Below are 25,802 nucleotides of genomic sequence, written 5' to 3'. Positions count from 1 at the left end.
AGTCACTTGGAAAATAATGAACAAGTTGCATGTAATAATCCATAGACACATTTTTAAAAATTTCATGTAAAATAACATTCTTTTCTAGAAATGTGCCTTTCATGTAGCTTCACATTTTTTTATGCTACACATGTAATTCTACCAACCTAGTACTTAAAGTAACAAGATGTCATATTTATGCAAGCTACTTCCCTAAATTGTGTTAAAATCCTCAAAACTTTGTATATTGAAGTCTCTTTTTCATTTCATGAGAGATTATCCTTACTATTGATTCTAACTTTGTATATTGAAGTCTCTTTTTCATTTCATGAGAGATTATCCTTACTATTGATTCTAACTTTGTATATTGAAGTCTCTTTTTCATTTCATGAGAGATTATCCTTACTATTGATTCTAACTTTGGAATTTTGAACTCAGATTAGTTGTATGTAGATAGATAATGCACATAGAATTGCAAAATATGAATCACATTTTCATGGGTAATTTTGAAGAATGATGGTTTCGAAAAACATTATACCACTAATTTTGAAGAATGATGGTTTCGAAAAAAAATATAACACTAATTTTTTTAAATTGTTACCATATACATGTGGTACTGATGTGTGTGAACACACCTAGGATTGTCAGACATTTTTTCCCTCACTAGGAGTTTTTTCCCCTATACATTGCTATCTTAACTTTCCATTGCACACTAAGTAATACACTCTCTGTTGTGTGCCTTGAGCTTCCTTTGTCTTCTCCAAGTTGTGTGTGTTTCCCTGCAACACTAATTCCAACAATTGGTATCAATTTAGGTTGCGTTCTCTCGGGCTTAGTCTCATCGCTAGCAACTCCAGCATACGTCTGCTCACTTTCTCCGTTTTTTTTGAGCTTTAGTGAGCGTCAAAGGGCAAAAATTACTTTCGAATTTCTTCTAGAGCTTAGTCTACTTAGATTTTCGATTCAGGCTCATTTTGGCCTGTGTTTTCATTATAGGCAGTGCTGCACAGGCAATTTTGTCATTTTGTACAAATTTTTTGTCAGTGTTTTTTTTTGCATAATAGTCCCTTACAATCTTCTACACGTTTTTCTATATAGCACGTATTGGTCCCACTTTGTTTTTCCTCTTTTCGGGTAGTTTTCACATCAGGTGTAGGCATTCGCCATGGCTGACAACAACACAAATGTGTTCAAGATGTTTGCTGCTGAGGATAGATTGGATGGAGACAATTATCCTATGGAATTACATGATGCAACATGTCCTTGTGTCAAAGGGCATTTGGAATATTGTGCAGGGCATTGATGTACGTCCTAGTTCTGAGGATGTAGGCGATGTTTAGGATGTGGCAGGTTTTGGTGGCAGGGTTGCTACTGCCAGAGCTGTTTGGCCTACGACTGAGCAAGCTCGTTGTTGGGATGTAAGAGATGCACAGGATCATGCATTGATTGTGTTGCTTGTGAAGCGCACTATTAATCCTCACATTCGTTCAAAAAAATCTGCAAAACAGGCTTGGGATAGTCTTATGCAAGTTGCAATGAGGCTAAAATTGCATTGCTGCGTAAAGAGATGGAGTGGAAGATTATGCATGAGGAAGATGAGATGGACACTTTTCTTGCTGCTGTCAAGGATATTAATGAGCAACTTATTTCTGCAGGCGAAGTCATTTCTAAGAGTGCCCTTGTGCAGACTGTTCTCGATGCTTTGCTAGATTCTTATCAAACTTTTGCTAGTACTTGGAGACTTATGACCCAAGGAAATCCAGAAGTTGTCTAGTTTGATGCATTATGCACATTGCTATTGCAAGAATTACTTTCCAAAAAAAAAGGGCTAAACAACATGCAATTGAACATGCCTTTATTGCTGCTCAACAAAAGGTAGTAACAGCAATGTAGCCACTTCTCATGGTTCTTTTGTGAGTGGTAAATCACCTGATCCTAATCTTCTGTTGGAAGAAATTCGTATGGGAATTTTGGTGAAAAGGACAAAAAGAAGATGCATTGACATTATTGTAAAGCTGATGATCACTTGACTAACTAGTGTCCTAAGTTGAAGGCAAAAGAGACCGATTCCACTACAAATGCACCTATTGTTGAGTCTTCTGTGAAAGGAGATTGTGATGTTGATGTTGATGCAAAATGGACTTTTAGTGCAAAGTACACTTATGATCCTTCTGTCCATGATGCATGGTTGCTACAGATTCTCATGTGTGGTTGACAATGGTGTTACAAAGCACATTAACTTTCATCATGACTTCTTTACCTCTCTCAAGGATGTCCCTCATGGGACTTCAGTCACTTGTGCCAACAATGCCTCTTATTGGGTCAAGGGAGTTGAAAAGATGTGTTGACTGCTGCGAATGGCATTTCTTTCACAGTTGTTGATGCACTTTATGTACTTGGGATCAAGAAAAAACTTTTGTCTATGTCTGCACTTGCTAGACTTTGGTCTTGTTGTGAGATTTGTGGATGACAGATGTACATTTCACGATCTCAATTTTTGTGATGAGATTGTTACATTAGGCATTTTATGTTGTGGGGCTGTATAAGCTCACGTTGTATGACAAGTAGGCAGAAATTTTCAAATGCAATTGTGGATTCTAAGGCCATTTTAGATGCAAAACTTTGGGCATCTAAATTTTGCCAATTTGCTGCTTTTTCAGAAATCTGATATGGTTGCTTCTTTGCTGCCCGTTGAAGCACCTATTATTAAGCATGTGTGTGAAGGTTGTATAAGATGCAACGTTCAAATTTTCCAAAGGATGGTTGAATTAGGGCTACATGCAGGTTGCAGCTTGTGCATAGTGACGTTTGTGGATCCATGCAAACTCCGTACTTGGACAATTACCTTTACTTCATGACTTGCATTGATGATTACTCCAAGCATGCATGGGTGTATCCCCTTAAGGAGAAGTCTGAAGTGTTTATGTGCTTCAAGCAATTTCTGGCTATGGGGCTAAATATTTCTCTAAATGTACTATGGGCACCCTCCGTTCCGATCAAGGGGGGGAGTATATGTCTTATGAATTTAATGCATTGCTGCTAGTTGTGGGATAAAACACCAATGTACAGTGCCATATACATCTCAGTAAAATGTTTTTACTGAAAGAAACACGTCACTTACAGAGATGGCAAGATGTATGGTCAAGCTTTGTCACATTCATTTTGGCTTGAGGGCATCATGTGTGCCACTTATGTACTCTACAAATGTCCTACAAAAGCTTTGCAGTCTATGACTCCATATGAAGCATGGCATGATAGAAAGCCATCTATTGATCACATGCGCATTTTTGGGTGTTTGGGTTATGCTTTAGTGCCACAAACGCAACGCACAAAATTGGATGATAAGGTTGTCAAGTGCATTTTGTAAGTTATAGTGCTGAAAGAAAAGGTTACAAGTTGTACCATCTGCAAACAAAGAGTATCTTGGTTTCACGGGATGTTGTGTTTGTGGAAGATTCTATTCAGCCCTTGCTGTCATGTAGTACTAGACACAATAATGTAAGCTCACATGACATTTATGATAGTTTATTGCTTGTTTTTAATGGTGGAAGTTCGAGTGTAAATTCTAATCAGGGAAATGTACAACCTATGAGGGTTTCTGAAAAAGCTACATATCAGTGATGCCGATGTACATGATGCACTTGATGAGGAAAGGGTTGAAAATGAGCAGGCTAGAGGTATGCCAAAATGGATGATGCATACTTTGCGTGATAGTAAATTGGTGCACCTTTGTCTAGTTGTATAGGTTAATACATTATCCATCAGATGTATGCATACTTGATTATGAGAAGAGGGCATACATACCGTTTACAAAACCCAGAGTTATTTAGCCATTACCCATCAAATGAGCACTTATAGACCAGTACCTTATGGTTTTAGCATACATTTTTTTTTCAAAACTCAGATTTCTTTAGCCATTAACCATCAGATGAGCAGGTACAGATTAGTACATTATGGTTTAGTCAAGCAAAGAATCGAACAGGTTGTCATGTATTTTATACCATATTGGATAAGAGGCAAAATTACCTTGTCAAAGCACAAGAGATCTTCATTTCCAATTCTTAGTTGAGACAGTATAGATTATGTTTTGGAATATATGTCATTAGTTCCTCATTGCTACTTATCAAGCATTTGCGTTACAAAAACTATCTATCAGGTCAAAGTTCGTCAGATTAGGTGACTGATTTCCGTTCGGACCATACCAGACATATATGACAACAGCCCCAAAATTCTATTCTTATTTATTGATTCTTGTGTAATTTACAGATTTGCAAAGGTTTCCTTAACACCGTACACTATGCTCCTTTCCTATGCAGATTAGAATGCTACAAATGCATCAAAATGTATTCATTGTGTATGCGTATCCAATATGAAAATTCTTTTATGCTTTCTCAATCAATATCTGCTACCCAAATACACAAAAACCTAGTTTTCACTTCAATAATCAATTAGTATCAAGATAGTGTTCATCTTTCCTCATGTGTGTGTTTAACCGAGTGCCATACTCAGTAGATCAGAGCGTAGATCTACCTACGAGGTCGTCATCGTCCTGTGTTGTTGTGGGAGCTTAATGCGTCAAGGAATCCCCTCCGCGCGTATGCGTGCCTTCTTTGGTTGGGCCTAGACCCCAAAGCTTCCTTGTGCTCTACTGAATGTGTGTGCGCGATTGCCAGGGTGCAAGATTGATGCAAGTTCTGTGTATCCCTGTGTGTTTTTATACGCGCCATCGAACGTGATTTTCTTTCCCTCACGCTCACTGAGGTTAAATTATAGTGAGTCCATGTGCCCTCCTTAATTTTGGTCCAGCTCGGAGACTTTCCCCCTATTCTTAGAAACATTCAAGTCTATTTTTATAGAGATTCTACTTTAGGCATTATTCTTCTCAGCTCCAGCATATGAGCTCATTGACTGCTATCATGCGTCCAGAGTGTATCACATTTAGAACCCATTGTCACCAAGACATTGATTATACTTATGGTACAAGGATAAAAATGTTCATTATTGTCAAAACCTCTCCTGGATACATCCATATGCAGCACCATCTTCGCAAGTATGGCATAAAACTTTTCTCAAAAACTAAAAAACTTGCTAGTGGTGTTCTTTCTTATTTATCCACTGCTGCCTTTGCCTGACGGGGTATGTACTTGTTCGATCGATTTCTGCATAAGTAAAAAGCAATAAGCCCATTAATTGGTTCCAGTGTCCTCCTGTAATGTGTGTGTGTGTGTGTGTGTGTGAGAGAGAGAGAGAGAGAGAGAGAGAGAGAGAGAGAGAGAGAGAGAGAGAGAGAGAGAGAGAGAGAGAGAGAGAGAAAGAGAGAGAGAGAGAGCCAATCCCATGTGTATGTCTATTTCTGTTTGAAAGAGAGAGAGTATGCCATTGATTGGCCTTGGCACTTGATAGACAATGCTCTCCCCCTCCCCTCCTTAAACTCGATCATGAATACAACCCACCACTTACTTCATGTATAACTTCTTAAATGTTGCCACCACAACATGCCTCATGTAGTCTCCTCTATCAATACCCCTGGTTGCCAATAGCTGATCCACCACGAGCCCCACACCCTTATACAACCTCAATCCTCTGCTCGCCAGGATGCCAAGACTTTGGATCCAATACATGTCTCACTCGCCACAAGCGCTTGTTGAGCCACCTACTTTTCTATTGCTACTTGTCCACCACCCTTGATCCCGACGAACTCCGTTTTTGCCTAGTTGCGGCCCTCCACACACACACACACACACACACACACACACACACACACACACACACACACACACACACACACACACACACACACACACACACACACACACACACACACACACACACACACACACACACACACACACACACACACACACACAGAGAGAGAGAGAGAGAGAGAGAGAGAGAGAGAGAGAGAGAGAGAGAGAGAGAGGGAGTCCCACATCCGTCTCCACACTTTCTTCATCTTTTTCTGGCCAGTCAATGTATGCTACAATGTTGAGAGCTCCAATGTGATCATCCAGGCTTTTTAGCTTTCACAAGTTTTACATCTCAAACTCCTGACATAGGTAAGAAAAAAGGGGTTCTGCAAAGGGGACAGGTGGCATTGCCTGCTGCAACAGTGCTCATTGCAATGGTCGTGCACAAGGCGGGTCTTCCATTCAGTGTTTGGGAAAAATGTGTCTTAGCTTAATATCATGCTGTTTTCAATTTCAAAAATGCCGATTGAGGGCAAGGGGAAAAGGAGAAACTCTGCCCCAAAATAGAGAAAGTTAGTGTAAAAACCTGCAAAATAAACCTAATTTTCTAAATTTTCTCTTGGAAAATTAAAAGAAAGCAATTTTGTACGTTTGAAAAAATGATTTTTCAAAACACTAATGTGATTTCATTGGAGGATATTCATTGTCAGTCGAGGGTATTGGCCATGGTCTTGAAGTTAGCAATCCTTTGCTCATTTGGATGCTCCTTGGTGTTGCATACCTGATGTGGGCCTTTTACCTCCCGCTAGAAATGATGACACTTGTCTCTTATTGTAGGGCTGCCTCCATGCATGCGCCTCCATTGTAGGACTGCCTCCATGTCATTTTACTTACATTTAGAGCATGGTCATTTTGGAATGGCTAAATAGCCTTCCACCTTTGTTTTCAAGTCAAGAAAATTGATGGCTTTTCGAAGATAAATGCTTGATTTGATTGAGTGATGAGACAGATCTTGAGCAAGTTCCTGCTAACCGAAAGGGCCTCAAAAGTCAACCATGTGAAAGGCTATGCCCGTTTCGAGGCTCTTAACTACCACGATTAGATAGGTAGGGAGAGAAGAGCCGGCTCCTGACCGAGCAGAAAGTAGGCTTGCTGGTACACGTGACGAGGCTCTTCGCCTCTCACATGCTTCATTTTAATACTACAAACTAGACATGCACCTTGATATATATATATATATATATATATATATATATATATATATATATATATATATATATATATATATATATATATATATATATATATATATATATATATATATATAGAGAGAGAGAGAGAGAGAGAGAGAGAGAGAGAGAGAGAGAGAGAGGGGGGGGGGGGGGGGGGGGGGGGGGGGAGAGGGGAGAGAGGTTTTTCTTCCTACTGACGTGGTTTGAGACCCGGTAATCTTGAGATCGACTAATCTTGACTCTTAGCTATTAAGTTTAGGCAAAGCTTATCCAATCCAAACATTGTTGGCAACAAGTCGTCGTTGCATAGCAAGCTAGAAGAGAGAGAGAGAGAGAGAGAGAGAGAGAGAGAGAGAGAGAGAGAGAGAGAGGAGAAGAAGAAGATCATCACAAGAGACCTAAAAATATTATCCTATGAGCGTTGATTCTTGAACTCAAGGGCTTGCATGCTCACATACTTATACAAGGAGAGGGGGAGACAGTGACCTCAAAGGTTAACAAGAGAGCACACAGAGAGAGAGAGAGAGAGAGAGAGAGAGAGAGAGAGAGAGAGAGAGAGAGAGAGAGAGAGAGAGATCATCCTTAAAGGTCAGATTGACCTATGGGACTGAGTACAAGATGTAACATGCTTGAAGACTATGGATATAAGGGTGGCCACTGACAAGTTGAATCCACGAGGTGGCTAGGAGAGAAAGGTATGTAGCCCATGGTATGGGCTAAAATGTGGGTAAAGAAAGTTTGATGTGATCGAAAGTTGAGCACTCATGTAGGGTATGATGATCGCACTCTCAAATTGTTAAGGGATATAATTTGCGTACAAAAAGAGACTCTCCTCCATGTAGTGCCTCAATGCTCTATCTCACATTTAAGGGCGTGGGAGCTAAGCCAAATGGCTGCTATGGTATGAAATATGGGTAAGGGAAAGCATGTGAATGGTTGAATACAGCCTGATCTCTCAAAGAATAACATGCATGTGTGTATGTGTGCGCGCGCTCGCGTATGTGTGTGTATTTTGCAACACGCTCTTTCTTTTAGCATGATGCCCAAAACTCTTGCAAAGAGAAATGATTGAGTGAACTTTTCTACTTTCATTGCCCTGAAATTTTAAGGTGCCAATGGTTCCCAAATGTAGACAAAAAAATAATATGCGCCTTATATTACTAACATGCTTATGGACAATTGCAAGAGACCTCAACATCCATGCGATGGGTCTTGGTAGATGCAAGTGTACATGCTAGCTAGATTCAGTGCAATCCAACCTGTAAATCTTGAAATTTATTCGCATATAGATACAAAGTTGCTATAGCCATGCAATCAAACCTAGGTCACACACCCATCATGAATATTGCCTTTGAGAAGCAAACTTCACACTACTCCCCAAATCAGTTGTGCATACCAATGGCAAAGTTTCTTTTACTACTATGTGGTGTAATGTTGGCATGTTGGGTCATGGCTGGTACATGCATCCTAAGTGCCAACAAATAGCAGTTGATGACTTAGTTGACTGTGATGCCCCAAATTCAAGACCAAAACTACTTGAGAGAAGCATGAGAGAGTTGTTATCATGACGAATGCCTTGATTGGTAAGGATGGTGAGAGGGGATGCTAATGCATCTAAATAATTCATCGTTCAATGCAAATACTATATCCAAAGAAGGATACCAGCTCTCTATTAGTCTATTTAGAGGGCCACTACCACTCACCAGGGTCCCATATCAATTGTGTGAGGGGGACATCTCTAGCCTAATCGCAAATTCGATGTGTCCTTAGAGAGAAACATAGGATATTAAGATAAGACATCATGCGAAGGGATCCCATTACATAATTCATTCCCAAGAGACCTCAAATTGACCTGATAATTCTTGAACTCAGCGCGCGCGCGTGCACACACACACATGGATAGAGAGAAAGGGGGGGGGGGGGGGGGGGTGCGGGTGGAAGGGAGGGACAAACTTGCCATGATTAGGAGGAGTATGTTGGAGCTTGGCATGACCAACTAGAAGGAGATTTATCCTTGGTCAATCCACAAGAATGTGGAGAGTAACTACACTTTATTAGCTATTAGCTGTTGGATCTTACACTCGAAAAGGTAGACATAGTGTATATCCAAAATATAAATTTGTGCTTGGTTGATGTGAATGTGGAGGGCGCTTAGACTTTGTGTGTTGTCATAAATTGTTATCTAAAAAGTAGTTATAGTGGTGGTTGATGCATGTGTATTAAAGAATCATAGGCATTTGCCCACCCTGTGAAGGGAAGGAGAACAGTGGTTGCTACAATTGATGCACATGTAGCCTTGGCAACGCGCGGGTCACTCACTAGTTTAATTTATGGTGAAAAGTGTGTGTGTGTGTGTGTGTGTTTTGCCCCCCCCCTCCCATCCCAAAGAAAAAAAAAACACCCACCTGCCCACCCAAAACAAAAAAATAAGGTGAAGAGGTACGAAGGCTTGCTAAGTTAAGGGGAGATGAGGGAGAGTAAGTTTAAATATGTATTTACTGTCACATGCAATTTTTATTGAGTTTTAATATAAAATTGTATTATCTATTATACATATATAATCACAAACAATTTGTATATTACGAAGGCTCCACTTAAATAATGTGAAAGGTGAACATTGCACATCAACATTTTAAAACAAAATAAAATGAGAAATAAATAAAATAAAATCAATAAAATCAAAAATTAAAACAAAAATATTTATCGTTTTTTATAAGAAAACATAAATTTAATAAACATAAAAATAATAAAATAAATTAATGAAATATTTATGAAGTTCTTAAATCAAAAGACCTTTCATCAAGACTTTACATAATGGGATCAAACTCCTATGAATACACTTTTTAATCCAAAAAGTTGAATGCAAGTTTAGAAAATATCATTTAAAAGACCATGATTCTTTTCATTCACAAGACTTTTAAGCCTCCTTGGGGACACTCATTAAGCAATGAAATTGAACGACCTTCACCCATAGTGCACTAAGGCCTTTAGCAGGCCAAAAAGGGAGATGCAATGCATAAGGGAAAAAACCTTATGTTGAGGGAGAAAAGTGCTTCAAAAATCATAGTTTTTTTCACACACATTGTCACAAATACCATGGTCACAAACCCGCCCTTTGGAAGTGATGCAATGAATGAGCGGAAAAATAAACTCAAGGAAATGCAAAGCTCTATGTACTGTGACAAATCCACAAAGAGAATTAAGCAAAAATCTTGGTATAAAGATTGACCACCCAATCATAGAAGGCAAGAGAGTGAACCATGCACCACACTTGTGCATATGAGATGACGTTTAAACACCTCAAATCTTGCTTATATAGTGGTGGCCTACCTATCTAGACTAGCTCAAAGATCCACAAGCAGTACAATGATGCATGGCAAGTTTCCAACTTGTTTCCATACATATATCAATAGATTTACAATAAATCCATGCAATAATGCTTGTCGAAAGGGCATGGGCTATAGTGTTGTGTACTATTTTTGCTACTAAGTAAAATTCCTAAATTTTCATACTATCTCCAAAAATTCTCATGTTGGTAGAGTAATGAACTTGTTGGACTACATAAGTAGTCCTTAGTAAAGGGTAGATTTTTGGGTGCAAATCTGGACCATTCAAAAAAGCTTGCCAATTAATGCTACATGGCAAGTTAATGATAATAAAATTTATTTTAAATTACTTTTTTAAAGCACTTGTGAGAGGGTGTTGACATTTGTGTACCTCTGTTTAAAGAGGGGCATTATTTCTATGTTTTTGTAATATATTGTAAATTAAATAGCTAATTGTTGTCACACTCTTTTTTCAAAAAATGTAATCTTTTATTGTGATACTACATGTTTTCAAATACTAGTGTCACTTTCTATTCTTTCCTCTCACAAAGACGCCTTCATTATGAAACTCTTCTCAATAGCCTTATGTAGGCCATAGCGAATTTTCACCTTATTCTTGATATGATCGTGCACAATCATATCATATACATAGAATATTAGACTATGAATCCTGGAACATTTTTGGCTTGCCCAAAGGGCATTGTAACTAAAATGGGGATTTCATTTTTGGCCCTTGTTTTTGGCCTGGTAAAGGCCTTAGTACCTAAGAGGTGAAGGTCGTTCAAATTTCATTGTGAGACAAGTTTCCCTAATGGCCTTAAAAGTCCTATGAAAGAAATAAATGAAAGCATTTTAAAATGTTATTTTCCAAAGGTACATGCACTTTTTTGGCATGCTTGAAAAAAGCTTTAAAGAATAAAGAATAAATCAATATATCCATAGGAGCTTGATTCTATGATGAGAGTCTTTTTGCCAATTGGTGAGTGAGTCTTTTCGAGCAATGAAAAAACCAAGCAAGTCTAAGCTTCATTTAATAGTATGGAAATTCACTTTCCCTCCTACCTTATTTCAAAGAAATTATTAGTTTTTATCAAAGTGGTTGGTGGTGAGAGAGTTGTCCTTTTATATATTTGCTGTTTGCTTTATTTTGATTGGGTAAAAATACATGGGGTGTGTCCCCCCCCCCTCAACCCCCTCCCTCCAAACATAAGACAATATAAGTGCTCCCGTGTTCAATATGCTAATAATCTCCAAGTGTTGAAAATTGGGTTGAAGAAAATACACTTAATGCATTAAAAGAGATAATGTGGCCTTTTTGTTTAACTAAGAATATTACATTTAAAAATTTTATTATTTCTTATATCGTTAGACCTATGTTTTTATGAAAACAATAAAAATATTTATTTATTTTTGGTTTACATAAGGCCTCAGTAAATGGTTGCATTTTGGGAGCAACTATGAACCATTGGATAAAGTTTCTAACTAGTGTCACATGGCAATAGGATTTCTCTTTTACTGTTCTTGTAGACCCTTTTTAGAGGGCGTTATTTTTCTCAATTTGTTACCATGCTTCCAAGTATTTTTTTAGTAATTATTTTTTATGCTTTTGAAATATGTTGTAATCTAAATAGTTTATTGTTATGCTTGTTTTAAAACCTATAATATTATTAAAAAATGTTTTAAAATCTCTGTGTGTGTGTGTGTGTGTGTGTGTGTGTTGGAGGTCTATAAGCCCTGCCTTGTGTGTGCCATACTCGATTGCACATCTCTCCGATGCTGGCTTCGATGTGCAAGCAATCCTTGTTTGAGAATGGCCTATGCATGCTCACACACTCAAATGTTTATAGGTGAAAGGGTGAGGGGAAGGTGGGTAAGTTCTGGGGTTTTTTGCTTCAAGGGCCTACATTTACTAACTAAAATGTTGAGCACATTCAATGCGTTTGAATTGTTTGTATGCCTTGGAAAATCCAAAAAGAAGCTTCAAATATTCCATTGTTGTTGGAGAGTTTGATGTGATGATATAAGTGAGTCGAAGCCAAAGAGTTTGTTTCTACCACAACTTTTTCATTGCTACATGCATGAACTTTTAGTTTGCATGTTGTAGACAACCACGATTGTTTTGATGCATCCCTTATGGGATCATCTTGTCTACCATTGGGAAGCTACATGTGAGCTTGTATTGGCACTTTGAAACTCAAAGGCGTGGTTAATTTATATTGGATGACATATCCTTAATACACTTGCTCATACAGTGTGTGGTGTGCTTTGCTTCCTTGCAAGGCTTTGTCATCTTCAAGCAAAAAACGAGTTTTGGCAATTGCTTCTATGGACTCGACTCTGTGCATCTTTTTTTCACAATACAATTTAGCTTCAAAGTCCCCTCTCTCTATGAGTATAATGCGATTTTAAGCCAATCTTTTGCACTATTACTTTGGGCCTTTTTTAATGCTAATCATACATGCAATAGGGATAGTGTTGGCAATATTAGTAGTTGTAAATGTGCTTTCCACAACTATTCTTGATTTGGAAAATTGGGGAAATTATCTAGGGAATCCTCCACCCATTTTATGTTGTTGTTTGTTTTTGGTACATTAGGATTGGGTATTTTTTCCCAATGGACTATTCTATTGATGTTGCTTGATGACATGGCATTCTTTCCCCCAAAATTCAAGATCTTATTCTCTGTCAATTTCTATCCCTCTTTAGGATCTGGTTACTCATTGTCATAAATGAGTATCTCACCAACAATAAAGTAAAACTCTCGATCGGATGAGTGAAAAAAGCAATTTTCCTTCTTACCTTCAATTAAAAGCCAATGTGTATGATAAAAAGATTCACCCAAACATTTGAGAGTGTATGAATGCACCTAGGGAGCAAGCATAAAGGACCTGTATTGGTTTGAGAGATGTTCAAATACCCTATTGCTTCTCAAGCATTATCAATCACACACTCATCTCCCTCTTTAATTCATGTTGAGCTTCAACATCTTCACATGCATACGGTCTGTTATCAATATTTCCATAAAGTCCCGTACAAACTTACTTTGCTTTGATCATGATTTCTTTTCTTGGCTTCTCTTTGTCTCTCCAAGCTGATGATATAAACATAGTGATAACAGAACTAAGTAGCAACATCTCTTGAAATCCACTTCAAAAAAGGTTGATGCAAGTGACATAGCTTTTCAACTAATTGTTCTCAACATGCAACAAGTCACCATCATATCATTGGTTAGCTTCATGGTCTTACTTAGGATGGGAGAACCACAAAAATCCTCTTTGATTTAGGTTCCTCTGCCACCATTAGCCCAACCACTTTGCAACAATTGGGACACATCTCATCTATGGCATGGTTTTAGCTCTCTTCTTGATGTGTCCTTGTCCAAAAAGCTAAGGCTTTGTGGTTAGACTTCTTGATCATTAGCTTCGGTCTCATTTTGGTCTTCTTTTTAACGTTCCTTGTCTAAGAAGTGAAGGTCTTGTGGATAAAAAGTATGATCACCTATTGCTTTTGCATTTGCACTTGCACTCTTGTATTCCAATGAATACTTGAAGACAATGCCATTTTGGCATTCATTAACACATGTATATGCCTAGATACACTATGTGCATGAAGTGTTTATTATGAAATTTAGCAATGGGCATTAGTTTGCCAAAGACATATATTAGGTTGGGTGGAATGTGTGAAGATTCTATCTAATGCAAATAAAAGTGAGCCAAATAGGCCCAGTAAGAAAGAAATGCAAAAATGGATGTTCTATGCATAGATAGTTCTCTCCATTAGACCAGTCATGAGTCACACTTGTAGGACAACCCTTCATGAGAACCACTATAACTTTCACACCAATGCTCAAAATTGTGCAAGTAAGGACTAAACAAAGATGTAGTTTTATGATCTAAGATTTATGTCTAGTTGATAATGTCTATAATTCTTTCCAAAGCATCTTTTATTGATATTCGTTCTTACCACGACCTTAGAAGGCAATAAGGAAGCTATTCTTATTGCATGACTCACCATGTAAGTTTATGTCATTCTATGAGAAGCATGAGCATCTTTGTAGCTGTTTTTATGTAATTGGGGATGCTTCTCGAAATGAAGAAGCAACCATGAATTATAACTTGAAACATAGCTCTTCATTGGTGATAGGACTCTTCATGAGTCTATAGTATTGATTAAAAAAAGTCCATCTTAATAGTATTTTTAGAGCAAGCCACTATGTTGGCATGATAGAAGGGACACCATAGTGGCAAGATGATTACAATAACTATATTTAACATGCAAGATACACATAAAATTAAATCTGGGCTTGTGGGGGGGATGGTCTTTTTAATAATTCTTTTCAAACAAGAAAAATTACTTTCCAAAAAGGGAAAGTGCTATTAAAAAGGCACATATGCCTCATAATATTCTCTCCACGAGAATGATTTCAACAAATCAAAGATGAAAAATAGTAAAAAAGAACTTATTGAAAAGGGTGTTCTATCAATATATAACCGTGCCCATTAGAGATGATGCCAATTTCACCTACATGATAGCTCTTAACAAAACCGACCATAGTCTTTAGCAATTGTCAAAATTGTGCAACTAAGGACACAAAAAAAGCTCTCATGCAAATCTATGATATTATTTGTATGCTTATATGTAATTCTCTATGTATGGATTATGATGCTTCTACATGATGAAGAGTAAACCATAAAGAACATGGAAACATGGCTCTTCTTCTATGAGAATACTTTTCATGAGTCTATGATTCTTTCAAAGAAGTCTATTGTGCTGTTGACAATTTTAAGTCCAATGTTCATTTCATGGGTGGATTAAGTGTTGTTCAAGTTTGTTGTATCATTGAAACTAATAACTATCCATTGGCCATAAATTTTGTGTGCAATTTGGAGCCTTATTTTTAAATTTCAAATATGCAAAACATTACTATTGACATTGACAAAAATGCCACCTTCTTGTCAAGGTGAGATACGGTGATAACCATTAGTTTTAGTAAGCTACACATAATACAAAAGCCCTATAGGGAGGGAGCATTGGCCACCATGTGAGTCTATTTATAAATTCTAAGACTGTTACAACAACATAGAAAGAGTTTATAAATAGAGATAATAGTAAAGATTTATTTGTGAGCATCTAATAACCACCGTTAGATTCTAAGTCGATCCAACGATCTTATTTTCTTCTTGTCCACCATACGATAAATATATCTTAATGTATCATAAGTAAACACGATTACGTACCTCTCCAATAAGAAAGCAATTGCCCTTAGTTGCAATGTTATTAACCTACAAGTCATCACATCTCAAAAGTAGTGGTCAAACTTAATGTATCATAAATAAACACCATTACACGTGCCTTTAATTGTAATGTTATTAATCTTCAAGTCATAACATGTCAAAGTAGTAGTTAAACTTACGCATGAGAAACATAATATATCAAAATAGAATCTCAAACATAAACAATATAATTTTCTTATGCCTTTGTCACCTACATACTGCATATTTTTGTGTTTTATACTACTAGAAGAAGCAGTATGTGTCATAAATGTCATGATCATAAGCCATATCCAAATCCATATCAATATAATCCAAATCCATTCCATCATATATCTAAGTTAACAAAATTACACCAATAGCAGTGGTGGCCATCAATTGTAGTATGATTTTGTAATTGGTGTTGCTTGACTTGGAGAATCGACACCAAAAGGGCTTGTTGCCTAAATTGGCATTTTTGCACTGAGGTTGTGCTGTCTAAACTGACAAATATGTATTAATGCTACCTAAACCAACAAATTTGCACATGGGTTGTGGTGCCTAAATCGGCAAATTTGCATCTAAGGTATGTTGTTTAAATCGGTAAATTTGCATCTAAGGTATGTTGTTTAAATTGGTAAATTGGCGCAAGTGCTGCAAGAACCAACAAAATTTGCACAAAAAAGGAGCAAGTAATTTTTAAACAATACACAAGGCCCTCCCTTGTCGAGCCCCTGCCTTGGTGCAATCCGAACCATCCCTTAGAGAGCCAGTTTGTTTTGTCTAATTTTTGTTGAGACCATTGCAATGTGTGAACGAGGCGTTAGGGGACAATCACAATCCAAACCAAAAAGAACAGGCAGAGTAGATAGCTAACGTGGAGGAAGCCTGGCCCCGTCCTCTGGGTTTAAACAGCTAGGCCACTTGTCACAATTTGCTGCGCAGGATGATGAGTTTGGAGCTGCACCAGCTCCATGGCTCCCATACGCCACTTCCCTTCTCCTTCTCTCGGCGTCACCTTCACCCTCAACTTCGTCTTCGCTCATCGGCTTTCTTCTCAGCAGGTACGCACGCACCCGAGCCGCTCCTTTGCACTTGAACACACACACACACACACACACACACACACACACACACACACAAATGCATGCACACTGATTGCTCTGGTGCATACGTGCGCGTGCGCGCACACACACACACACACACACACACACACACACACACACACACACAAAGAGGCTTGATTTTCACTTCTTTGCTTGCTTCCACGCATGTAGTTGCATCCATGCACACGTACATGCTTGAATACGGCTCAGAGCTGCTGGTTTTTGATCATGGATGTACTTTGAGATTCTGCTACGGTCATAGCTCATCACGCTGATCATTATGGTTTTTTTCTGTGTTTTCCTAAACAACATAACATCCTTCTTCAGTCAATCTATGGGTGGCCTATATGTGTATACACAAGTTGCCGGAAATGTGAACGAATGTTTGTGGCCATCAAAGCATATGGTGTGCTGCAGAATTGGAGCAGAAAGATAGAAAGAAAGAGTATATTAGCGTCTCTAAAACGTGGCCTTTGAGACCATACCAATACATACAATGAAAAAAAATCTCTCATTTAACTGAAACAGAAAAGTAAGCCTAAAACTAAAGGCTGAAATGAGCTAGCTATCTGAAAATTACATCCAGAGTCCAAACATACAAGGTATCACTGAAATATCCTCTCTCTGAAGTTTCTCTCTCATGGACAATAATTGTCAATAAAAAACCAGAGAAATTTTCCTATTGAAAACATTTTGAGGGCACATTCCCCAAGATAAATCAAACTACATCAGAAGGGGTAATCCAAGTATGCCTATATGCAACCTATTGAAAACAAGGCCAATTCATGTTGTCCGGCCTCTCATATTTCCTAACATTTACAATTTTAATGAGATACAAGAGGTGGAAGACCCTCCTCGTTTTAACCCTTTGCGCTATATAAAATCGACCATAGGTTCATATATAACAGATATGGAAAAGACCCTAAAAGATATACAATGAGGTCATGGGGAAAAATCCCAAAACAAACCACAGGATACATCTAGGGATAAAGGTACTCTAATTAGAAAGTGAAAAGTAGCTATCTAGCTTGTAATAAGCCTACACAAATCTGCCCAAAGCACTGCCCACCTCAGGCGATATACCGAAAACCACAATGTCCAGTATGTATTTGAGTGATATAAAGCATTTTTTGTAAAAACCTCTTGTAGGAGCTCACAAAAGTGAAAGGACCGTGAAATTGTCACAAACGGGAGCGCATCAGAACATCAAATATACTTTGATAAATAGAATTTATCGCTTAATACTTAAGCCAATTGATATCGGGAGAAAGAACATAGTACTAGGGACCAGAAGATGGGCTGGTCCCCCCCCCCCGTAAAGAGTATCTTTATTAATGGGGAGAAGTCTTTATACAAGCACTTGAACTGAGCGTACTACCACATCCGTTCTAGATCAGACTCAATGGTACTTGGAAGCTTCGGCTTCCTATTCTTAGGGTAAAACCCTATTTCTAGGAACCTCCATTCCTTACTCAAAATCCTTGAGAACCAAGGTTCTCACCTCTGGAACTCACCTTCCAGACTCGGGGGATGGCATCCCTACAACTCTTTTCTGACGCTATTTCAAGAGTTCCCTTCTGTAGAAACCTTAGCATCAACTTTGCTATCCTGGACGCAAAGTCCTTCCTTGGGAATCTCAACTCTTTGGTCCCAACTTGAGAGTCTACCACCTCCAGATCTATGGCATAGTTACCTGGAACGCGGAACGGGAACGGCAACGGGATCCCCGCGGAACGGGGGAACGGCTAGGGGTCCGGAACGGGAACGTTGCGGAACGGGAGGTATAAAAAACACCCAAATAGTGCAATTTTTAGCTCCTTGTGTTTAAATACAAGGAGTATTAGAGTGCTTTGACTCTAATACTCACAAAAAACTCGTTTTGAAGACCATTCAACCTTGCTATGACTAGATGATGAGAGAGAGAGAGAGAGAGAGAGAGAGAGAGAGAGAGAGAGAGAGAGAGAGATGGAGAGGGAGAGATTTGAGAGAGTGGGAGGGAGAGGAAGAGAGCTTGAAGGCTTGAAGCCTTGAGCCTTGAGAGAGTGAGTCTTGAGAGGGAGAGATCTTGAGAGTGAGAGGGAGAGAGCTTGAGCCCTGAGGATTAGCTTGTGAAGAGAAAGGGGGAGGGGGGTGCATTTTATGAGTCCTTGAGGCCTTGCACACTTTCAAAAGAAGCCCAAACATTTACTTCAATTTTTTCAATTTTTGCCAAATTTGTTTGTAGCTGTTGGCCATTCCAGGGGCATTCCGGAACGGTCCGGGGGCGTTTTGGAACGTTCCGGAACGGCCGTTCCGGTTTGCATTGGCCACCCGGAACGTCAGACATTCCGGGACGTTCCGGAACGTTCGGGAAGGGAACTGCCCCCCGGAACGCCGGAACGGGGGCGTTCCCCGGTAACTATGAGATTCTATGGATCTAATCCCAAACTCGGGGTGCAAAACCCTTGGACTGATCTGGCTCTGTTTCCACAGAGCACTTTTCTCTTGCAGAGGCTCATGCCTTCCTCTACTCCTATTTCCTCGTGAAGAGGAAGTGCACCTGCAAACAAACACTCATAGATCGAAACATGAAAAGCATCACCTGCGAAGACTTGAAAATGGAGTGCAACTCGATTCTCGGAAAACAACTCCCTAGAAGAGATCTTTATGTAGAGAACCCTTTTTGCCAATCTTTATGTAGAGAACCCTTTCTGCCAATCCTACACACAGAAGAGGTGTGTTCTTGGGTTCCTTCTTGTAAATCAGCCCTGTCTACTACGCTTCTGGGCTGTAAACAGAGAAAACAGCAGCTTGTCACGCTGGAAACAATATCCGAAGGTACTTCTTCACGATGAAACTCGTCTACTTGGTCCTGGCGACATCCAGAGCACTTGGGACAGCCGTAGAGGTTGTTGGCGTCATCATCTGAGCGGCTGAAATCTGCAGCAGCATGCAGATGTCTTGGGTGCCAGGTTTCCCCCTGCAAATCTGCAACTGCAGGGCTGAGGGCTGGGGCCTAGCTCTTCTTGCTCCAACTGATCCCAGAGTGGGAGAGAGGGGTGCCTTTTTATTGCTACTGGCAGCCGGCAACAATAGTGGAGCTTTTTCCGGCTTTGTAGGAATAGTGGAAGGTGAGGGGCGCCTAGAGAGAGAGGGGGAGGGATTCTGCTTTCTTTCTCACGCCAGCAAAAGGGAGAGGTCGCCTACTGCTAGAAAAAGCAAGGAAGAGGGGGGACCCCACTATTCTTGATATCTTTATTAGAGGCTGCCCACTTATTATGTGGGTGGCTAGATACTTTTGAAATGGTTTGAACCTGCCAAATTGTACACAAAAACTTAAAAGCTGAAAGCCATGCTTACAGACTCACAACCCAAGCGTCCCTAGATGCAATCTCATGCACAGGTGCAATGTTAACATAGACTCTTTTACGGGAAAGCATGTGCTTTCTCGAAAAGCAACTCGCTTTTTCAGAAAGAAACTGCATTTCCTCAAAGCTTACTCTGAATATCTCTAGACTAGGGATTATTCCCTTTTTGATGCTCTCGTTATCAAGGATACCCATCACCTAGTCCTTTCTCACCGAACCTAAGGAACAACTTTATTGCGATGCTCAATGTCACCCATCCCATGACGCATCAGAGATGTCCATTTTTACAGGCTTGGGCACTTCAAGCGAGAAATCAATAGCAACACACGAACAAAATCTGCAAATAACTGAACTTGGAGAGAGAGAGAGAGAGAGAGAGAGAGAGAGAGAGAGAGAGAGAGAGAGAGAGAGAGAGAGAGAGAGAGAGAGAGATATGAAATGAAATGAAATGTTATATTAACGTCTTCAAAAGGCCAGAATGACCTATGAGACCAAACTGATACAAAAGTGGTGAATCTGTTACAATGTCTGGGTACCTTGGGAGCCCGCGTTTTGCGGCAGAATTTGCGGAAGCTAAAAGCTGCGGCAGTTTTTGCTTTTCCGCTACACATATTGGAGAGAGAGAGAGAGAGAGAGAGAGAGAGAGAGAGAGAGAGAGAGAGAGAGAGAGAGAGCTCTTCTGCTTTATTGTTAAAAGCTATTTATTTTCAGCTTTTGGAGCTTCCTTTACTTTACAAGCAAGAGAGAGAAAGAGCCTTTGCTTTATGTTTAGGCTTTTGATTTTCAGCTTTTGGGGCTCTGCTTTTGGCATCCCTTGTACTCTTTAAATAAGCAGGCAGGGCCTCATAACTCAGAGCATCTGGACACAGAGTCAGAGTGTGAGCGCCTGCCCGCACTCTTGTACTTTGAACATAGATTAATATAAAAAGAAATACAGAAAGGGGCGCCAGTCTTTGGGGCCAATATCTTTAGGCACGGAACTCCGCCAGGCCAGTGTCGAATCAATTATGAACTGTGAACTGTTTTGAAGTGTTTATTTGTGTTGTCGTGGTAGATTCTCGACTTGGAGTGTCCAAGTCTGTTAGATCATGCCAAGGAAGAGACATGGAATGTGAATTCCTTGAATGCAAACATTTCATCTCTTCATGAGTAATCTGCATACATCCGTGCTCATTCATGTGTAAATCATGTTCAACGTACAATATGGCATGCCTGTGGAAAGGGAATACATAAAGACGGTGATTAAAATACAGGAAACCGTCACGAATGAAACACTCGAACAATGCGTGCTGACTAATCATGTGCACACATAATACTTCCTGTGGGGGTTCTTGGGACCTCGACTCGAGAGCCAAGATCGGTTCTTCGTGATTGATTGAATCTACAATGAGGTTAGCTTCACTAGACAAAGTAGCCACTAAACCATCATCTTTGTGAACAATCACATCTTTATCCTGCAAATCATCATGCATGTCAATAATCAGAGCTTTATCCTACAAATCATCATGCTTGTGAATAATCACATCATTATCATGCAAATCATGTGTGTCGTGCTTTGGAGAAGAAAAGAGTCTCCTTCTCCCGATTCTTTTCAATCTGCGCCTTCACATTAAAAAAAAGTAGAACCAACTGTTGCATACGTTGGTCTCTCTGCACTTCACGCTCTAACCGCTCGCGATCCAATTCTGCTTTTCTTTCTTCAGCCGCTAAGCGTGCTTGCTCGTGCTCACGCTCTATGGCTGCCATTCTTTCTTTGTGGTCACGATCAAATTTTGTCTTTCTTTCTGCTATTCTTGCTTCGCACTCACGCTCCAAGGCAACACGTCGCGCTTCTTGTTGTAACTTCATATCTATTATCATCTTGACCAAAGCCTCCATAGGATTTGGTGCAATCCTTGGCGTAGATGGGGAAGGGGGAGGGTCGGGAAAACCTCCTGGTGGGGAAAATTCTTCTTCGCCACTTCCATGCTCATCACCTCCATGCGAAGTATCCATTCCGCTTTGGGTGATGACCATACACTGAAGTCTTGGGTTCTTAAGTTCACAAGGAACTTGGGTTCTTGGATTCTTTGTTCGCTTGCAATCTATGTTAGAGAAGGATCTTCTCTTACCCGAGCTCTTCTCTTTCCCGCGGGTGCACCCCTTGGCGGCCTTATGCTCACACCAAACTTGCTTTTTTCCACCTCACGTCGATTGGCCGGCCGCTAAGTGCACGGTCTGCTCTCAATGAGTAAAAAGAGAAACAAGGGGAGGCTCAACAAGCCCTTCTTTCTTGGGTTTCCTGTCACTCTTCAAAACACGATTAGGAATCGACACGCCCAAGTGGACTTGGGTTACGTGCGACCGCAACAAGCAAAAAAAATTATGTGGTTCTTTCCTTGAGTGATACAGAACACTGCCAAAGCTCTAATACCAATGTAAGGTGCAGCGGAAGTGAATGTTGAACTTTGCTCAAGATGAGTGCTCCGAATTGAGCTCAAGGTTTCCTTTTACTGACGGAAGGGAGAGCCTTCCGTTCCTTTAGTGAGAGAGTGCAATGAACACAAACAAAGTGGTTAACACTGTGAATGAAGGTGCTGAGACTGAGAGATAGAGAGAGAGAAGAATACGACACCAGAAAAGTTGTCAAACCCTCCTCCAAAGGCCCCACTCTCTATGGCGAGAGTGGTCTACTCTTGATTGCACAAATCTCTACAATGCAATAGACTTGCTGACAATGTCGACGACGATGAGGATGACAATCAGATGGGCTAAAATCTGAAAACGCTAAGAGTTGAAATCTGCAAATCTTATATCTGTTGAATTGACTCTATGTCGGTGACGACGGCGATGATGACGACGCGACGACGATGCACTGAAAATGCAGATGCTCAAATCTGCGAATAGCGGGCTGAATCTGCAAACGTAGGCTAATCTGACCGTGCGGCGAGGATATGCTCTGCGGGAAGGTGAGACCTGCAAGGTTTAGGGGCTGCGGTGCGGAGTCGTAATGCTGAGATCTGAAAACGCTGATGCAAAGGCTGAATCTGTCGCTGAATCTGTCGCCAAGAAACTGCAAAACGCTAGGTGATCTGCAATTGCAAAAACGGTAGGCCTGTTGCTATGGTTCTGCTAACGGCAAGGCTGATTTGTGATCTACTGCAAAAACGCTTGGGGTTCTGCTGTCGCCAGGCTGATCTGCAAGTGGCAAAACACTGGGGCTGATCTGCACTTGGTGAAAATGCCAGGCTGATTCTGATGGCTGAAAACGCTAGGTGTTCCGCCGGGAAGTCTTGCTAAGAAGGTGCTCTCTTGGACACTTGGTCCCTGCTAGGCTGCTGCCTCTTCTACCAAAAAGTGCTAGCGCTAGGTTTCTTATATATTATCTTGCGAGAATTGCCCTACCCAGTTTCCCAACAAAGTCACTTATTAATAATAAGTGAAAAATGGCTTAAATAGGAAAAATAGGTCTGTGCATTGTAAAAATGCTCCTGATGGAATCTGATGGTATTGTTGATGATCATGCTATGTGCAACTAGAGGATATGCATCTACTCTAAGTGTTTGGACATGCACGGTCTGCAAACAGACTCACAAAAGTGCCAGAACACTTCCTAAGCTAGGCTAATTGAACCCCTGTCATGAAGTAGCTTGTCCACGTACACATAGGGTTGAATCTGCACGTGACACGTATGCAGGGCATCGTGGGATTGATGCGACAGTGAAAGCGGTAGAGACATTCTTTTATTGGCCTACTTTGAGGAGAGATGTGGATGCCTTTGTGCCAGCATGAGTGATTTGCCAAAAGGTCAAATTTGACAGGCAAAAGGCACCAGGGTTATTACAACCACTGCTGATTCCGGATAAGCCATGGGAAAGCATTGCTATGGATTTTATCTTTGATCTTTCAAGAATGCCGACAGGGAATGATGGTATATGGACAATAATCTGCAGGTTCAGTAAAGAGGCCCACTTCATTCCTATCGGGAAGAAGATAAAGTCTGATCAGATAGCACGGTTGTTCATGTACAATGTGTTTAAGTACCATGGTATGCCACAATCAATTGTTAGTGATTGTGATCCTCTCATGACAAGTTTGTTTTGGAGAGGATTGTTTGAGAACATGGGCACTTCGCCAAGTTCTCGTCTTCATTTCATCCACAAATTCATGGACAATCAGAAGAGACTATGCTACTTCCCTCCAAGTACATCAGTCTACTCCTCACCTAAAGGACAGTCCCCTTTCTCCATATTGAATAATGACATATGGAAGTTCTCTAGGGATGGGGGCATCGTTCTCTTAGGAGACTTTAATGCCAGAACGGCCAACTCTCAAGCAATATTCTATGATACTTCTAAGGAAATGCTCAAAGAAGTGGATTTATCACAGAGGGGGCTTACTAGAAACTCACAGGATAAAGAACACACTGAATATGGGAGACATCTCATGGAGATGGCAACTATACATGGTTTGGCCATACTTAATGGTCTAGAGAATTTCCCTTTATCTGGGGGATTCACATGCTTCCCGCACAGGCATGGGGCCAGTACAGTGGATTATGTCATGACTTCACCAAGCTTTATTTCTAGCATCAAGGACTTTAACGTGGGACCCAGACCGGTTGGGATTGCAGTGGATCATGCTCTCTTGACCTTATCAATCTCCTTCCAATACAATGTCTCTCAAGTACAAAGAAAGAAGACACACACAAGATATACTTTCACGCCAGAAACTGATTCAGTCTATGTGGAAAAGATCTATAATAGGATGTGGGCAGCCGAGCCAGTATATACTGTAGAGGAGATTACTTCTCAGTTAACAGAGATACTACATGGAGCAGCACAAGAGGCATACCCACATACTCCACCTGATCAGAAGAGAGGATCTGGGAACATGCCTCAAAACAGTTGGTATGACGAGGAATGCAGAGAGACGAGAACCCAGGTCCAGAAAGAGCTTACACTTGGGATCATCACATATAAGCAGTCTCGGATTGCTCTTCGGCGTATAGTACGTTGCAAGAAAAGGGCATTTTTAGCCAAACTGGAGAAGGATTTATATCAGCTCTTCTTGAGTCAGGACTCACATGAGGCTTGGAGCTTATTTCACGAGCACTCACCGCCTCCGACGATTACTTCTCCTGAGATCTGGGGTCAATATGTAACATCATTATATATGGTATCTGGACAGCCTCCATTACCAGAACCGCTAGAGCCATGCCCTGCTACTAGTACTTTCTTTACTTCGGAAATGGTGAAAAAAGCCATTGATAAGATGAAGACAAGAAGAGCATATGATCATGATGGTTTAGTAGCAGAACATCTGATCCATGCCAGGGATCTACTTTCAAAAGTCCTTGCTCGTTTGTTTAATCGGGTCATGTGTGAAGGATTACCTGAATCTTGGAAATTATCTACTATCGTACCTATTTTCAAGTCAAGAGATCCTATGATACCCAGGAACTACCGTACCATTATGGTAGGTCACACATTGACCCGACTGTACGCATCCATTCTTGAACAAAAATTGAGTAGATAGGCAGAGAATGAGGGCATAAGGGCTACAGGACAAGCTGGATTCAGGAGGGGTTATTCCACTTTAGATCATATCCTTACGCTCAAAGCCATTATTGAGGAAGGAAGAGCAAGCGGGAGAAGGATGTATTGTTGCTTTGTGGATTTTCGGAAAGCTTTTGATACAGTACCAAGGGCCAGATTGATGAGCAGGATGCAAGAGTTAGGGGTCCCCAAAGAGAATATTTGGGGGATCATGGCCTTATACGGGTCAGTAACTGGTTGTGTACGTACTCCAGAAGGGGATTCCGACATTGTTCATTCCACCGTTGGAGTAAAGGAGGGATGCCCACTATCCCCTACTTTATTTGGTATGTACATAGA

At 40.3% G+C, this 25,802-nt stretch overlaps 1 protein-coding gene across 2 annotated transcripts in view; it reads left to right on the top strand.

Moving 5' to 3' along the window:
- The first annotated feature begins 16,352 nt into the window (after positions 1-16,352).
- Positions 16,353-25,802, top strand: part of LOC147437233 (alpha/beta-Hydrolases superfamily protein) — a 56,987-nt gene continuing 47,537 nt past the window's right edge. Inside the window, exon 1 of one of the 2 annotated variants that reach the window (XM_086486817.1) lies at positions 16,353-16,537. In XM_086486817.1, the coding sequence (XP_086342943.1) occupies positions 16,420-16,537 (118 nt within the window). In that variant the 5' untranslated portion in view covers positions 16,353-16,419. The remainder of the gene's footprint in view (positions 16,538-25,802) is intronic. The other variant, XM_086486816.1, reaches the window with a different exon arrangement.

Source organism: Adiantum capillus-veneris, chromosome 17 (assembly GCF_014529385.1).
Source record: "Adiantum capillus-veneris isolate H3 chromosome 17, ASM1452938v2, whole genome shotgun sequence".
In the NCBI taxonomy this organism is placed as follows: domain Eukaryota; kingdom Viridiplantae; phylum Streptophyta; class Polypodiopsida; order Polypodiales; family Pteridaceae; genus Adiantum; species Adiantum capillus-veneris.
Note: the sequence above shows the minus strand (reverse complement) of the source record. Positions and strands in the feature narration are given on the sequence as shown.